Below are 16537 nucleotides of genomic sequence, written 5' to 3' on the forward strand. Positions count from 1 at the left end.
AGACCACAACATACATTTTTAACATGAACATCCACCTCAGTAACTCCTCTGCATTCCTCACTGTGATGGAAGGCGAAAAAAAGTTTAATCTCTTCTCTTTGTCCTCCTGCATCGGGAAGGGGGGAATCTCAGCTCCCCCGCGCCAGGCGATCTGCCCCGGGTCGGGCTTGTTGAACTTTGTGCGGCTTCGGAGCTTCCCGACCTCGGTCTCAACCCGAGACTGCGAGCTCCTTGATGTTAAAGTCCACTGGGTGGCACGGTGGCGCTGCGGTGGAGTTGCTGCCTCACAGCGCTTGCAGCGCCGGAGACCCGGGTTCCATCCCAACTACGGGTGCTGTCTGTATGGAGTTTGTACGTTCTCCCCGTGACCGTGTGGGTTTTCTCCGAGATCTTTGGTTTCCTCCCACACTCTAGATGTACCAATTGGTAGGTTAATTGGCTAGGTGTATGTGTAAATTTTCCCAAGTGTCTGTAGGATAGTGTTAATGTGTGGTCGGCTCAGTGGGCCGAAGGGCCTGTTTCCACATTGTATCTCTAAACTAAACTAAAAAAAACGAAACTAAAAATGAACAAGAAAGTTTTTATAATGTTTATTAGTGGTGATTTGTAATGTCATTGACTTCCATTATTCCTGTAATATGATTGATTCATGTGAAGCTTTATTTTTGGGATGCAGGTACAGCAATCTCAGTTGTTAATCTAAAAGATGGTAGGCCTTTTTAACTCGGCATATGTGCTGTTTAAAAGTCAACAGTATTGAGTGGGGCTTGAAAAAGAGAATACACTTTATCGTGCAGAATATTAGATTTTTTTGGAACAGTCGAGTTTCAAGCTTTCACGGTTATTTTCCTTTAACTTTGGAATTTTAATATTTAACCCTGTTTGTAAATCTATTATTATGATTGCACCATGAAACAGATGTAAAGCTTCCCAGATGTGTGCTATGAAAAAACATTACTGGGATGGCAGGACTTTCATATGAAGAAAGACTGGATAGACTAGGCTTATACTCGCTGGAATTTAGAAGACTGAGGGGGGATCTTATAGAAACATATAAAATTCCTAAGGGGTTGGAGAGGCTAGATGCGGGAAGATTGTTCCCGATTTATTCACAAAATGCTGGAGTAACTCAGCAGGTCAGGCAGCATCTCGGGAGAGAAGGAATGGGTGACGTTTCGGGTCGAGACCCTTCTTCAGACTGATGTCGGGGGTGGGACAAAGGAAGGATATAGGTGGAGACAGGAAGATAGAGGGAGATCTGGGAAGGAGGAGGGGAAGGGAGGGACAGAGGAGCTATCTGAAGTTGGAGAAGTCGACGTTCATACCACCGGGCTGCAAACTGCCCAGGCGAAATATGAGGTGCTGCTCCTCCAATTTCCGGCGGGCCTCACTATGGCACTGGAGGAGGCCCATGACAGAGAGGTCAGACTGGGAATGGGAGGGGGAGTTAAAGTGCTGGGCCACCGGGAGATCAGTTGCGTTAATGCGGACCAAGCGCAGGTGTTCAGCGAAGCGATCGCCGAGCCTGCGCTTGGTTTCGCCGATATAAATAAGTTGACATCTAGAGCAGCGGATGCAATAGATGAGGTTGGAGGAGGTGCAGGTGAACCTCTGTCTCACCTGGAAAGATTGTTTGGGTCCTTTGATGGAGTTGAGGGGGGAGGTAAAGGGACAGGTGTTGCATCTCGTGCGGTTGCAAGGGAAAGTGCCCGGGGTTGGGGTGGTTTGGGTAGGAAGGGACGAGTGGACCAGGGAGTTACGGAGGGAACGGTCTCTGCGGAACGCAGAGAGGGGAGGGGATGGGAAGATATGGCCAGTGGTGGGGTCCCGTTGTAGGTGACGGAAATGTTGGTGGATGATATGTTGGATCCGCTGGCTGGTGGGGTGGAAGGTGAGAACGAGGGGGATCCTGTCCTTGTTGCGAGTGGGGGGAGGGGGAGCAAGAGCGGAGCTGCGGGATGTAGAAGAGACCCTAGTGAGAGCCTCATCTATAATGGAGGAGGGGAAGCCCCGTTTTCTGAAGAACGAGGACATCTCGGAAGCCCTAGTCTGAAACACCTCATCCTGGGCGCAGATGCGGCGTAGACGGAGGAATTGGGAGTAGGGGATAGACTTTTTGCAGGGGACTGGGTGGGAAGAAGTGTAGTCCAGATAGCTGTGCGAGTCGGTGGGCTTGTAGTAAATGTCCGTCACTAGTCTGTCTCCTGTGATGGAGATGGTGAGGTCCAGAAACGGGAGGGAGATGTCAGAGATAGTCCAGGTATATTTAAGGGCAGGATGGAAATTGGAGGTGAAGTGTATGAAGTCAGTGAGTTCTGCATGGATGCAAGAGGTAGCACCAATGCAGTCGTCGATGTAGCGGAGGTAGAGTTCGGGGATGGGGCCAGTGTACGTCTGGAACAGGGATTGTTCGACGTACCCGACAAAGAGGCAGGCGTAGCTAGGGCCCATGCGAGTGCCCATAGCTACGCCTCTGGTTTGGAGGAAGTGGGAGGAGTCAAAGGAGAAGTTGTTGACTTCCCGATGTTGGGGAAGTCCAGAACCAGGGGTCACAGCTTAAGGATAAGGGGGAAGTCTTTTAGGACCGAGATGAGAAAACATTTCTTCACACAGAGAGTGGTGAGTCTGTGGAATTCTCTGCCACAGAAGGTAGTTGAGGCTAGTTCATTGGCTATATTTAAGAGGGAGTTAGATGTGGCCCTTGTGGCTAAAGGGATCAGGGGGTATGGAGAGAAGGCAGGCACGGGATACTGAGCTGGATGATCTGCCATGATCATATTGAATGGCGGTGCAGGCTCGAAGGGCCGAATGGTCTGCTCCTGCACCTATTTTCTATGTTTCTAATAGCATACTTGGTTATTATGCAGGGTTGACAATATTTATCTCTTTGCTCCTTTACTTCTGAAACCTGTGTCCATGCCTTTCTTCCATGCAGATCTCCACTCAGTATCCCGTGGTCGATCATGAGTTTGATGCAGTGGTTGTTGGCGCAGGCGGCGCTGGTTTGCGGGCAGCTTTCGGTTTATCGGAAGCTGGGTTCAATACTGCCTGTGTTTCAAAGCTATTTCCGACCAGATCGCACACAGTTGCGGCACAGGTGAGATACTCGTGTCTTTTCCATGGTGTTTAAAAAAAATGTCATACTAACAGTATACTTCCAAAAGCCATTGCGATTGAGTAATGCGATAACAAGGAGCATTTCTATGAAAGGTGATAAAAGTTTTGTCAGGGCATGTTTTTCAGGTCTCGTGCAGAGGGGTGTTGGTGGGACTCGGTTTAGTCTCTTGTTATATTATCCTTTGTCTTTGCTTAAGCTATCTATTTGACGTACACTTCAAGAAATAAAGTTGGTCCTCAGAGGCCATACATGACTCCTGCAGTTATTTCTGACCCAAGCCAGTATTTCCCCCCCACTATTCAGGGTATTCCCCACAACCTTCCTGTTTACATTTTGTTTTCAGACTCCCTTAAATTCTTTATTTTGCACGCTAGGTTTGTATACACTGAAATTTAGAAGGATGAGAGGGGATCTTATCGAAACATATAAGATTATTAAGGGGTTGGACACGTTAGAGACAGGAAACATGTTCCCAATGTTGGGGGAGTCCAGAACCAGGGCCCACAGTTTAAGAATAAGGGGTAGGCCATTTAGAACGGAGATGAGGAAAAATCTTTTCAGTCAGAGAGTTGTAAATCTGTGGAATTCACTGCCTCAGAAGGCAGTGGAGGCCAATTCTCTGGATGCATTCAAGAGAGAGCTAGATAGAGCTCTTAAGGATAGCGGAGTCAGGGGGTATGGGGAGAAGGCAGGAATGGGGTACTGATTGTGAATGATCAGCCATGATCACATTGAATGGTGGTGCTGGCTCAAAGGACCGAATGGCCTATTGCCTATTGTCTTTTGGAGCACATATGAGCATTGTGATTCTGCTCCAATTTCTGCCTGGTTCAAATTATTTTCTAGTGGTTATTTGCTTTAATTTTGCTTTTCTCAAAGCCTCTTAGAAGCACTTCATTCTTAGTCCTGCCAATGTCATTGAATCTATATAAATCACACCAGTTGGATCTCCCCCCAACACCATGCAGAGTTGTGCATTTATCTGCCTTACGTACTGCCCCCTATCACCAACTCATTTTCTCACTCTTTACCATGAGTGACACAGTCTCACAGCACCAGAGACCCAGGTTTACTCCAGACCTCAGGTGCTATCTATGTGGAGTCTGCACGCCCTCCCTGGTGCTCCGGTTTCCTCCCTCATCCCAAATATGTGTGGATTTGTCGGTTAAGTGCCCCTAGTGCATAAGGAGTGGATGAACAAGTGAGAAAATGAAACTAGTGTGAACGGGTGACCGATGAACAGTGTGGGCTGAATGGCCTGTTTCCTTGCTGTATCTTTCATTTCAATTCAATTCAACTGCAGTACCCCTTCCCCCATCACCACCGCGAATAGTCTCTCATGGATCTACAGTCATACTGCCTGTCTTCACAAAAGATAGATGCAAAAACTCAGCGGCTCGGAGCGTCTCTGAAGAAAAGGAATACGTGACATTTCGGGCTGAGACCTGTCTTCCCTCACTACTGTCCGGTCTGCCTCATGCTGTTTATCTTTTGTATCAATTATTTTTTGAAAATTCTGGGTATCAGTTGGAAGTTAGAGGATAATTAATTGCAAGGAATTGTTATTAATAGGCAATAATTATATTTGGTGATTTTGTTTGAAAGGTTTATCGTTTTAATTGTGCTTTTGGTTAGGAGATAGGCAATAGGTGCAGGAGGAGGCCGTTCGGCCCTTCGAGCCAGCACCGCCATTCTATGTGATCATGGCTGATCATTCTCAATCAGTACCCCGTTCCTGCCTTCTCCCCATACCCCCTGACTCCGCTATCCTTAAGAGCTCTATCTAGCTCTCTCTTGAATGCATTCAGAGAATTGGCCTCCACTGCCTTCTGAGGCAGAAAATTCCACAGATTCACAACTCTCTGACTGAAAATCAGACTCTGAGATCAATCTACCGGATGGGAATGCCCTCTCTTTTAAAGGTTTTGGTAGTGTAACTTCTTATTTCAAAATTCATTCAGTAAATCTAAATGTAATCAACGATGCTTTGAACAGTATTGAGAAGTGATGAGGTTAAATGGAGGTTAAGTCGTATGCTTAATTTCCATGGATTATTCAGATGTATTGCTTCAGTAAAAAGTATTGTCTGGGTCACTGTGAACACACATGTACTAACAATCAAAGATACTAGAGGAACAAGATAGACCACTCGATCCTAAAAACCGTAGTATGTCACGGCACCATTTTAGTAGGCAGAAACTTGCAGAAACATTTAAAAAGCAAAATAACAAAAATCTGTGAAATGATAGATCAGATATATTCTGCATTTTAATGGTATAGTCACACATACTGTTCCCTCAAAACACTGATTACACTGCAAGAGGCATAGCGAACGGTGGGTTTTGCCTACTAAAATGGCTCCTTTGTGTACAACACTTCAGTATAGGCGATTTTTACGGAGTGGTCCATCTTGTTCCTCTAGTATCTTTGCTAACAATGGAGTTGCATGTTTAATATAACCGATGTCACTCAGCTAGGCGCTACATCTCAACATTGGTTGTCGGATACGAGTTTAAACATATAATAGAGCTGTAACCTGTAAATATTTTACCTGGCGAGGGAATAATATTGAACATGTGCCTTAATATAGCTATATTTTTTTTTTTAAACCTCTCAATTCTATTTGTTCCTTTTATTTATATCAGTTGACAGTATACGGAGAAAAACACCTCAACTTTCTGCATATTGCCCTAATAATCATAATTGAGTTGGAAGTGCTTCTCTGAGGTGAAGAGGCTTTTGTGGCACAAAGTAGAGGAAAGCTATCGCACTCTTCATCGCGAAAGATTCAGAGAATTTGATTCTTGTTCTTTTATTTAATATGGGGGAAAGTGTTTGTGATTTCCTCAGCGATCAAAAATAACAAGGCTTTTAATGTCTTTCGGGTGGTCACGGTGGCGCAGCGGTAGAGTTGCTGCCTTACAGCAAATGCAGCGCCGGAGACTCGGGTCCGATCCTGACTACGGGCGCCGTCTGTACGGAATTTGTACGTTCTCCCCGTGACCTGCATGGGTTTTCTCCCAGATCTTCGGTTTCCTCCCACACTCCAAAGACGTACAGGTATGTAGGTTAATTGACTGGGTAAATGTAAAAATTGTCCCTAGTGTGTGTGGGATAGTGTTAACGTGCGGGGATGGCTGGGCGGCGCGGACTCGGTGGGCCGAAGGGCCTGTTTCCGCGCTGTATATCTAAATTGGTGGAAACTGTGATTCCTCTTGCAGGGTGGAATAAATGCGGCTCTCGGTAACATGGAGAGCGATGACTGGCGGTGGCACTTTTACGACACAGTGAAAGGGTCTGACTGGTTAGGAGACCAAGATGCAATTCACTACATGACTGAGCAGGCATCAGCTGCTGTCATTGAGGTAAGCAAGAGCATTTCAACCCTAATCTCTGAAATGGGAAATATATTGAAAGGTCAGCGGATTCAATGATGCAGCAACTTGGAACGCTGTGACTGGCACCCCGAAATTATTGGGTGCTCCATTAGGATGCACGTTTGGTATGGAACGTGCTATATTCTCAACATTGAAGAAGGGTCTGAAGAAGGGTCGCGACCCGAAACGTCACCCATTCCTTCTCCCCTGAGATGCTGCCTGACCTGCTGAGTTACTCCAGCATTTTGTGAATAAATACCTTCGATTTGTACCAGCATCTGCAGTTATTTTCTTATACTATATATTCTCAACCTTGGTTGTCGGATACGAGTTTAAGCATATAATAGAGCTGTGACCTGTAAATATTTTACCTGGCGAGGGAATGATATTGAACATGTGTCTTAATATAGCTATAATTTTTTTTTTTTTAAACCTCTCAGTTCTATACATTTCCAACCTGGTCTCAGTGTAAATCCCCATGCCCACCTTCTGGGGATCGCTGAAGTGATAGAACTGATGTAAAGTGAATTTCAGTTCTTGGGTTTGAAAATTGGGGTGCAATGAGCCTAAATTTGAGTCAGTCATAAGTTATACGAGTAGAATTAGGCCATTGGACTATCAAGTCCACTTTGCCATTCAGTCATGGCTGATCTATCTTTCCCTCGCAACCCCATTTTCCTGTCTTCTTCCATAACCCCTGACACCCGTTCCAATCAAGTATCTGTCTAACCGCCTAAATCTATCCATTGAGGTCTAACCCTGTAAACATAGAAATATAGAAAATAGGTGCAGGAGGAGGCCATTTGGCCCTTCAAGCCAGCACCGCCATTCAATGTGATCATGGCTGATCATCCACAATAAGTAGCCTGTGCCTGCCTTCTCCCCATATCCCTTGATCCCACTAGCCCCCAGAGCTCTATCTAATTCTCTTTTAAATTCATCCAGTGAATTGGCTTCCACTGCCTTCCACTTGTGGCAGAGAATTCCACAAATTCACAACTCTCTGGGTGAAAAAGTTTCTTCTCGCCTCGGTTTTAAATGACCTGCCCTGTATTCTTAGACTGTGTGACCCCTGGTTCTGGACTCCCCCAACATTGGGAACATTTTTCCTGCCTCTAGCTTGTGCAGTCCTTTTATAATTTTATACGTCTCCATAAGATCCCCTCTCACCCTTCTAAACTCCAGTGAATACAAGCCCAGTCTTTCCAATCTTTCCTCATATGACTGTAATTTGATATATTCCTGTATAATGTATTTCTATATATATATATATCGAAATATATCAAATTCCATGATTAAACCTCGAGCCTCCTCTGCTATTTGTTAAGGTCATGGTTGACTCAAATTTGACTGACTCCACTTTCCTGCTTAATCCTGAATTTATCTAGAAGGAAAGGCCCAAAATCTTTGCATCTCTGCCATGAATATAACGAGTAATTTGGCATCACAGTACTCGAGTAAAGAATTCTAAAGATTCGCATTTTCGTAAAAGAATAAATTCTCTGATGGCACGGTGGTGCGGCAGTAGAGTTGCTGCCTCACAGCGCCAGAGACCCGGGTTCCATCCTGACTACAGGTGCTGCCTGTAGGGAGTTTGTACGTTCTCCCTGTAATCGCGGGGGTTTTCTCTGGTTTCCTCTCACACTCCAAAGACATACAGGTTTGTAGGTGAATTGGCTTCGGAACGCCTGTGCTGATGCCCTAGCAGCTGCGGCTTGCCTGCAGTCCGTTTGTCTTTGGTGTTTTTTGTTGTTTTTTGTCTTAATTGTAGTGTTTAGATATGATGTAGTGTTTTTTGTGGTTGTGTGTTATGTGGGGGGGGGGGATCTGTAAAATTGTCTCTTCCGAACGGAGACGCGACCTTTGTTTCTGGGTGGTATCTCCATTCCCGCTGCGGCCTACCATCGGCCAAACACCTGGAGCTGGCGGCCTCCAGCTGGGACCACCTGGGCTCTGGTTCGCAGAGCCCGCGGACCGGACTCACCATCTGCGGAGCTGGCTGCCTTCGGAGGGTGTGGTGGCGCTGCGGGAACGGCTGCGACTCGTCTCCGGAGGCTTCTTCGGCCGCATGAACGTCTGAAGCTCGCAGGCCCCTGGGTGGGGGCCGACATCGGTGGCTCCGGCAGCGGCAGCGTCTTCGCCCGCCCCGAATCGCGGGGCTTGGGTCGGCCCACCGCGGACCTTTCACCATCCGGCACGGCCTGGAATAGGCCGCGGGATTTTCTCCGCCCGGCGGGGGCTTCAATGTCGGGAGCCACGACTGCCCCGACGTGGCAACCTCAACAGCCTGACCGCGGGAGAAGACGGCAGGGGAAGAGAGAAGACATTCTGGCCTTCCATCACAGTGAGGAGGTGACTGGAGGAGACTCACTGTGATGGATGGTTCTTTTTTTGTTTGGTGTTGGTTTATGATTGTGTGTGTTATTGCTTATTTTTATTGCTTATTTTTATTGGTCTTGTTGGACTGTGGGTAATCTTTTATTTCACTACACATTTATGTGTATGTGACAAATAAATTGACTATTGACTATTGTAATAATTATAAATTGTCCCTAGTGTGTAGGATAGTGCTAGTGTACGGGGGTGATCGTGGTCGGTGCAGTCTCGGTGGACCAATGGACCTGTTTCCGTGCTGTATCTCTAAAGTCTATATCATTCTTAGAACTATGACCTGCTTATCCTAATATTCTGTCCCCTGGTTCCAGATTGACCCATGCCTTTGCTGCATTTAGTTGTCAAGCTTCCTCTATAGACTAGGTTTTATTCTTCTAAACACCAATGATCCCAATTTACTTTATATTTCCTCATTAGATAATCCCGCTAATCAATCTGGCATTGTCAACAAGGCATTTATATAATTAATTACATTAAAAATTCATCCTCGACTTGTCTCACCAAAGTTCTGTTCTGATGACGCAAAACTTCCCTTCTTTTATACTCTTCCGATAAAGGCTATCTATCCATTTGTCTTTCTGATTATTTGCAGAATCAGTATGCCAACTTACTTTCTTGTACGAGTGCACTCGGGCGCCAAGACATCTCTGAACACGAGCACTCCATTTAAGCAACATTCTGCTTTTCTATCTTTGCTATGAAAGTCAATAGCCTCACATTGAACCACGTTATACTGCATCTGTCAAATATTTTGCCACATTTTAACCCATCTGTATCACTTTGTAGAACTTATTTATTCACAAAATGCTGGAGTAACTCAGCAGGTCAGACAGCATCTCGGGAGAGAAGGAATGGGTGACGTTTCGGGTCGAGACCCTTCTTCAGTCTGAAGAAGGGTCTCGACCCGAAACGTCACCCATTCCTTCTCTCCCGAGATGCTGCCTGACCTGCTGAGTTACTCCAGCATTTTGTGACTAAATACCTTCGATTTGTACCAGCATCTGCAGTTATTTTCTTATACACTTTGTAGAACCTGTTCTTCTCAGAATTTGCTTTCCCGTTTATTTTTGTATCCTAAACAATGCACTTGATCCCTTTGTTTAAGTCATTAACATATGTGGGACTGTAATCAGTTGAAACTCTGTAGCAACCAATTAGTTTCTATTTACCAACCTCAAAATGACATCTTAATCCCTTGTTCGCTGCCACTTAACCAATCCTTTATTTGTGTTAGTCTTTTGCCAATAATACCATGAGCCTTTTTTTTACAACGAGCATGTGTGTTGCATCTTAGTGGATGGCCTTTTGAAAATCCAAATATATTACATCCACTGGTTCAACATTGTTCATCCATTCGCAAAGAATCAACCAAATTTGCCGGCCACTACTTCTTCTTCATAAAACAATTTTGACAGAGTGAATCATTTTATCAGTTTCTTTGGTGTCATAGAGTGATACAACGTGGAAACAGGCCCTTCGGCCCAGCTTACCCATATCGGCCAACGTGTCCTAGCTACACTAGTCCCACCTGCCCGTGTTTGACAATAGACAATAGGTGCAGGACGAGGCCATTCGGCCCTTCGAGCCAGCACCGGCATTCAATGTGATCTTGGCTGATCATTCTCAATCAGTACCCCGTTCCTGCCTTCTCCCCATACCCCCTGACTCTGCTATCCTTAAGAGCTCTATCTAGCTCTCTCTTGAATGCATTCAGAGAATTGGCCTCCACTGCCTTCTGAGGCAGAGAATTCCACAGATTCACAACTCTCTCACTGAAAAAGTTTTTCCTCATCGCCTACGCCTTATTCTTAAACTGTGGCCCCTGGTTCTGGACTACCCCAACATTGGGAACATGTTTCCTGCCTCTAACGTGTCCAACCCCTTAATAATCTTATACGTTTCGATAAGATCCCCTCTCATCCTTCAAAATTCCAGTGTATACAAGCCTAGTCGCTCCAGTCTTTCAACATGGTTCTTGGTCCTCCAAAATATTCCAAATGGAATTTAAACTGGAGGTGGCGGAGTATGGACTGTTTGGCCCATATCTCTCCAAACCTGTCCTATCCATGTGACCTTTACCACCAATTCAAAAAATATATATTTTCAATTTTCGAACAACTAAAGACGAGCTAACTGGTTTGTAGTTTCCTGTCTTCCTTTTTGAATAGGGCTGACACTTTTGCAGTTTTCCAATACACTGGGCCGTTTCCCGAAGATAAGTCGTTTTGGAAGACCACAAAAATGCATTGACTATTTCTGCAGCCACTTCTGTTAGAACTCCAAACTGTTAGTTCCCTGGGAGTTTTTATTCTCATTGGTTAGGTAAAGATTGTAACGTGTGTTTTCCTTTGTCTTCACACCAGCTTGAAAACTATGGGATGCCTTTCAGCAGGACGGAGGACGGCAAGATTTACCAGCGTGCCTTTGGTGGACAGAGCCTGCAGTTTGGAAAAGGAGGACAAGCTCATCGCTGCTGTTGTGTTGCAGACCGAACAGGACACTCTTTGCTGCATACGTTATATGGCAGGGTAAGAAGACATGAGAACAAAATGCTGGGAGTATTTAAGAAGCCAGTTAATATGAAGGAATATCTTAAATGTAAAATATCGTCTACATCCTCCTTTAATTGGGATTCATTTAGTCTGCCGAGTAATTAATATTTTATTGCCTCCTTCAAATTTTTTTAGATTTAGAGATACAGCGCAGAAACAGGCCCTTCGGCCCACCGAGTCCGCCCCGCCCAGCGATCCCCGCACACTAACACTATCCTACACCCACTAGGGACAATTTTTACATTTTACCCTGTCAATTAACCTACAAACCTGTACGTCTTTGGAGTGTGGGAGGAAACCGAAGATCTCGGAGAAAACCCACGCAGGTCACGGGGAGAACGTACAAACTCCGGACAGACGGCGCCCGTAGTCAGGATCGAACCTGAGTCTCCGGCGCTGCATTCGCTGTAAGGCAGCAACTCTACCGCTGCGCCACCATGCCGCCCTTAAATTGTTGTTTATGATGGTTTAAAAAGTCTCACTGCACTTTCACAGGGAAAAATATTCCGCAAACTTTGGCCCAGAGGCACATGATGTCATTGGAAATTATGAGCAAAAGGAATTAAAGGAGCATCTTTAAAGGAGGGAAGGTGCAGAGGCATAGTGATGTAGGAAGGAAATCCCAACCCATTGGTCTGGATATCCGCATTTGCAAGCCCTGCTTGCGACTGCAGATATCCAGACCAGACCACCCCACACATCGTGAATGACGGCTCACTGAAGCTTTTCCCTGGTGGCATCAAGGCCATCCCTCCAGCAACTGAAGCTGCCCCGGGCTGGATGTCTACCCTTGGCCTACAACTTTAGGCTGTGCACGCCACACCCAAGAAGAAGAAGTCTTTTTGCAGCTGAAGACATACTTCCCCATGGTGAATTGAGTAAAACGAGGCTTTCCCAAAACACCAGCCTTGGGTCAGCACGGAGATGTTGGGGGTATAGAGCTAAGAAAGATTAAAGTTTGGAGTGGATGAACGCAGAGCAAGGACTGCAAATCAAGTGCAAGAATTTTTAAATTACAAGGTTGGCAAATCAGGGAGCAGTGTGAGAATGGACTTAGGCAATAGACAATAGGTGCAGGAGGAGCCCATTCGGCCCTTCGTGCCAGCACCGCCATTCAATGTGATCATGGCTGATCATTCTCAATCAGTACCCCGTTCCTGCCTTCTCCCCATACCCCCTGACTCCGCTATCCTTAAGAGCTCTATCTTGAATGCATTCAGAGAATTGGCCTCCACTGCCTTCTGAGGCAGAGAATTCCACAGATTCACAACTCTCTGACTGAAAAAGTTTTTCCTCATCTCAGTTCTAAATGGCCTACCCCATGGGCCTACCCATGGGATTTATGGGACTTATTACGAGTGAGGACATTGTAGCCGAGCTTTGTGTTTAAATCAGTACTCGAAACAAGCTATTTGCTTATCGCATATGACATTACGTGCCACAATTTAAAGTTTATAATAAACTGTGTTTTAAAAGAAACAATGAAAGAGAAATGGGCCAGATTAATAATGCAGACAATTGGAATAATTTCATTATATTGGAGATTATGCTCGTAAATGTGCTCCGACTGAGGGGGGAAGATTCTTATTCTCCATGACAGTCGGTCCTGTCCCATTTACCTTGCACAGTGAGCATTCTTGCATCATGTTTTATTGCCGCCGGGTAATTAATGTTGTGGTCATGTTCCTCTGCAGTCTTTGCATTATGACACCAGCTACTTTGTCGAATACTTTGCTTTGGATCTTCTGATGGAGAATGGGGAGTGTAAAGGTGTTATTGCACTCTGCATGGAAGATGGATCTATTCACCGATTTAGAGCCAATAACACTGTCCTTGCCACAGGGTAAGAACTCATTTGTTTTTTTCTGGCTGTATTAAATTCTTTGTATAGTTTTTAGATTTTTTTTTAGAGGTACAGCGCGGAAACAGGCTCTTCTGCCCACCGGGTCCGCGCCGCCCAGCGATCCCCGCACATTAGAAGGATGAGAGGGGATCTTATCGAAACGTATAAGATTATTAAGGGGTTGGACACGTTAGAGGCAGGAAACATGTTCCCAATGTTGGGGGTGTCCAGAACCAGGGGCCACAGTTTAAGAATAAGGGGTAGGCCATTTAGAACAGAGATGAGGAAAAACTTTTTTAGTCAAAGAGTTGTGAATCTGTGGAATTCTCTGCCTCAGAGGGCAGTGGAGGCCAATTCTCTGAATACATTCAAGAGAGAGCTAGATAGAGCTCTTAAGGATAGCGGAGTCAGGGGGTATGGGGAGAAAGCAGGAACGGGGTACTGATTGAGAATGATCAGCCATGATCACATTGAATGGCGGTGCTGGCTCGAAGGGCCGAATGGCCTACTCCTGCACCTATTGTCTACTGTCTATTGTATATTAACACTCTCCTACACACACTAGGGACAATTTTTACATTTACCCCGTCAATTAACCTACACACCTGCATGTCTTTGGAGTGTGGGAGGAAACCAAAGATCTCGGAGAAAACCCACGCAGGTCATGGGGAGAACGTACAAACTCCGTACAGACGGCGCCCGTAGTCAGGATCGAACCTGAGTCTCCGGCGCTGCATTCGCTGTAAGGCAGCAACTCTACCGCTGCGCCACCGTGCCGCCCTTTTTTTGTAAATGTAATCATAAGAATCCTATGTTGGAATTTTAGAGAAACAAATAACTAAATAATTGTGAAAGACCCCACATTATGAGTTAAAGACAATCTTCCAGGACTGTGACCATTTTTTTTCTTCTTGACTCACAGCACCAAAACAGATGATGGCTTGTTTGTTACCTTTGTGTTCACCAAAAGTCATATATTTTCATTATTATGGCATCACTTGACTGTGAGTTGCTTTGGTACATATGCAGAGATGAGAGATGTTTTATAAGAACATTTACTTGTTGAGGATTTTTCAGGCTAGGAGGAGGATGAGGAGTGATCTTATAGAAGTGTATAAGATCACGAGGGGACTAGATAGGGTAGTTGCACAGTCTTTTACCCAGAGTAGGAGAATCACAAACCAAAGGCCATAGGTTTAAGGTGAGAGGGGAAAGATTTAATAGGAACCTGAAGGGCAGTTCTTTCATACAGAGGGTGGTGGGTAGATCAACAAGCTGCCAGAGGAGGTAGGTGCAGAAGATTTAAAAGACATTTGGACAGGCACATGGATAGAAAAGGTTTCGAGGGATATGCTCCAAAAGTGGGCAGGTGAATGGAGCTTCTTGGCCGGTGTGGGCAAGTTTGGCTGCCGGCCATGTTTTCATGCTGTGTGTGTACATTGCTAGCAGAAGTTCATAACCTGTTTTTGCTGTTAGACCTGCTTGACTTGGCACCTATCTTCTCAATCTACCTGCAAACCTACCCCTGCTACACTAGTTTAAACCCTCCGGGGTACCATCAATAAACCTCTCTGCAAGGGTATTGTTGATACCTGGGAGCAGAGTGGTGCAGGGGTAGAGTTGCTGCACCAGAGAACAGGGTTCAATGCTGAGTAGGGGTGCTGTATGTACAGAGTTGTAAGTTCTACCTGATTACAGTGTGGGTTTTCTCCAGGTGCTCCGGTTTCCTCCCACATTCTAAAGACGAATGTTAATTGCCTATTGTAAATTGTCCCTCGTGTGCAGGATAAGGCTAGTGTACTGGTCGCTGGAGACTCGGTGGGCCAAAGGGCCCGTTTCCACACTGTATCTCTAAAGATATTGGCACCCTTCCAGTTTAGCTGCTACCTGTCCCGGAAGAGATCCCAATGCTTACAGGTGCCAATTTTTAAGTTGTTAGTGCCTTTGATTCATACAAGGTGGTGGAGATCAACTCTACTTTTCGATTGGTGTGTCCTTTCTAAGCGGTGGCTCTGGAGAAATAGAAGATGATCCAAGGAACAATGGGAAGACTGATGGAGAGGTTTCAGCTCTTTGGTTGTTTACTATAACATCTATAATTTTGTATACATCAGTGAAGGAATCTCTGACTCTTTCTCATGGCTTGACTCCAAATGTGAATCCAAACAAGCATCAGTAGCATTTCATCATTTGATGACTGAAGTTGGGTTAATCTTGGTTCTGATGTGGAAATTATGTGATGTCCTTTAGATTTAACAGTCCTCTAGATTTAACCCCACTCCACCAGGAATGTTATTGGAGATGAGGTGCAATATTGGAGCAATGAAGATCGAGAAGAGGTTCATGCAGCAACACAGCCATGCTGGACTCAAATCTGAATAGTGATTTGGTCCATCGCGCCTGTTGGTTATGTTCTTTGGCTTGCAAATCATTGCATGTCAAATGTAGAATGGTAATGAATTTCTGAGGACACCCAAATCTGAGAAGGTTTCTCGAATTTTTCTTCGTTGAGGCAGTCGAAGGTTTCTTTGAGGTCAAATAAGGCCTCGAGGTGTAACACCTATATTTTTCTTCGCTTTGCACAAAGGGAAGATCATATCCCTTGAGACTAACGGTGGATAGTATCTGTATTCGAATTCTAGAAGTGATGATTCTCCTGTGGCAGACAGCAGGTTGTTAAGCATTTGGCAATGACCTTGGTGGTTTTGAAGGTGGTCACCAATTTGTTGTCGCGGATCTCCTGGGGTGTGTTCTTCCTCATGGGTTAATGCCAGAAGTACTATTCTGACATTTATTTATACTTTAGCACTGAATTTGACTCCTTCAGACACCTTTCTGTTTCTTGAAAGCTCCTGAATGACCAAACCAGGTTAATATTGAACTTTTTTGCTGATATTTCACTCTGAAATGGAGTGAAGGATGCCCACATCAAAGGCAGAGTTCTGATTGAGGAGATCGTTGAAGTATTCCTTGCATTGGTTTTCGGCACGGTGGCGCAGCGATAGAGTTGCTGCCTTACAGCGAATGCAGCGCCGGAGACTCTGGTTCGATCCTGACTACGGGCGCCGTCTGTACGGAGTTTGTACGTTCTCCCCATGACCTGCGTGGGTTTTCTCCGTGCCACCGTGCCGCACTCCTGGCCACCCTCAAATTGTGCCGAAGTCACCTTTGCTCCGAATTGCGCTTGGCTCCAGTACTCGTTCCTGAACATGGGGAAATACGATGAGGTGCTGCCTGAAGTTTGTTTGTATAT

General features: G+C 45.4%; 1 protein-coding gene across 2 annotated transcripts in view; it reads left to right on the forward strand.

Moving 5' to 3' along the window:
• The window catches only part of sdha (succinate dehydrogenase complex, subunit A, flavoprotein (Fp)), a 50425-nt gene that overhangs the window by 6001 nt on the left and 27887 nt on the right, over positions 1-16537 (forward strand). For both annotated transcript variants that reach the window (XM_078398330.1, XM_078398331.1), the window contains exons 3-6: positions 2936-3097; positions 6340-6483; positions 11253-11417; positions 13136-13284. In XM_078398330.1, the coding sequence (XP_078254456.1) occupies positions 2936-3097; positions 6340-6483; positions 11253-11417; positions 13136-13284 (620 nt within the window). The remainder of the gene's footprint in view (positions 1-2935; positions 3098-6339; positions 6484-11252; positions 11418-13135; positions 13285-16537) is intronic.

This window comes from Rhinoraja longicauda, chromosome 4, assembly GCF_053455715.1.
Source record: "Rhinoraja longicauda isolate Sanriku21f chromosome 4, sRhiLon1.1, whole genome shotgun sequence".
Lineage (NCBI taxonomy): Eukaryota > Metazoa > Chordata > Chondrichthyes > Rajiformes > Arhynchobatidae > Rhinoraja > Rhinoraja longicauda.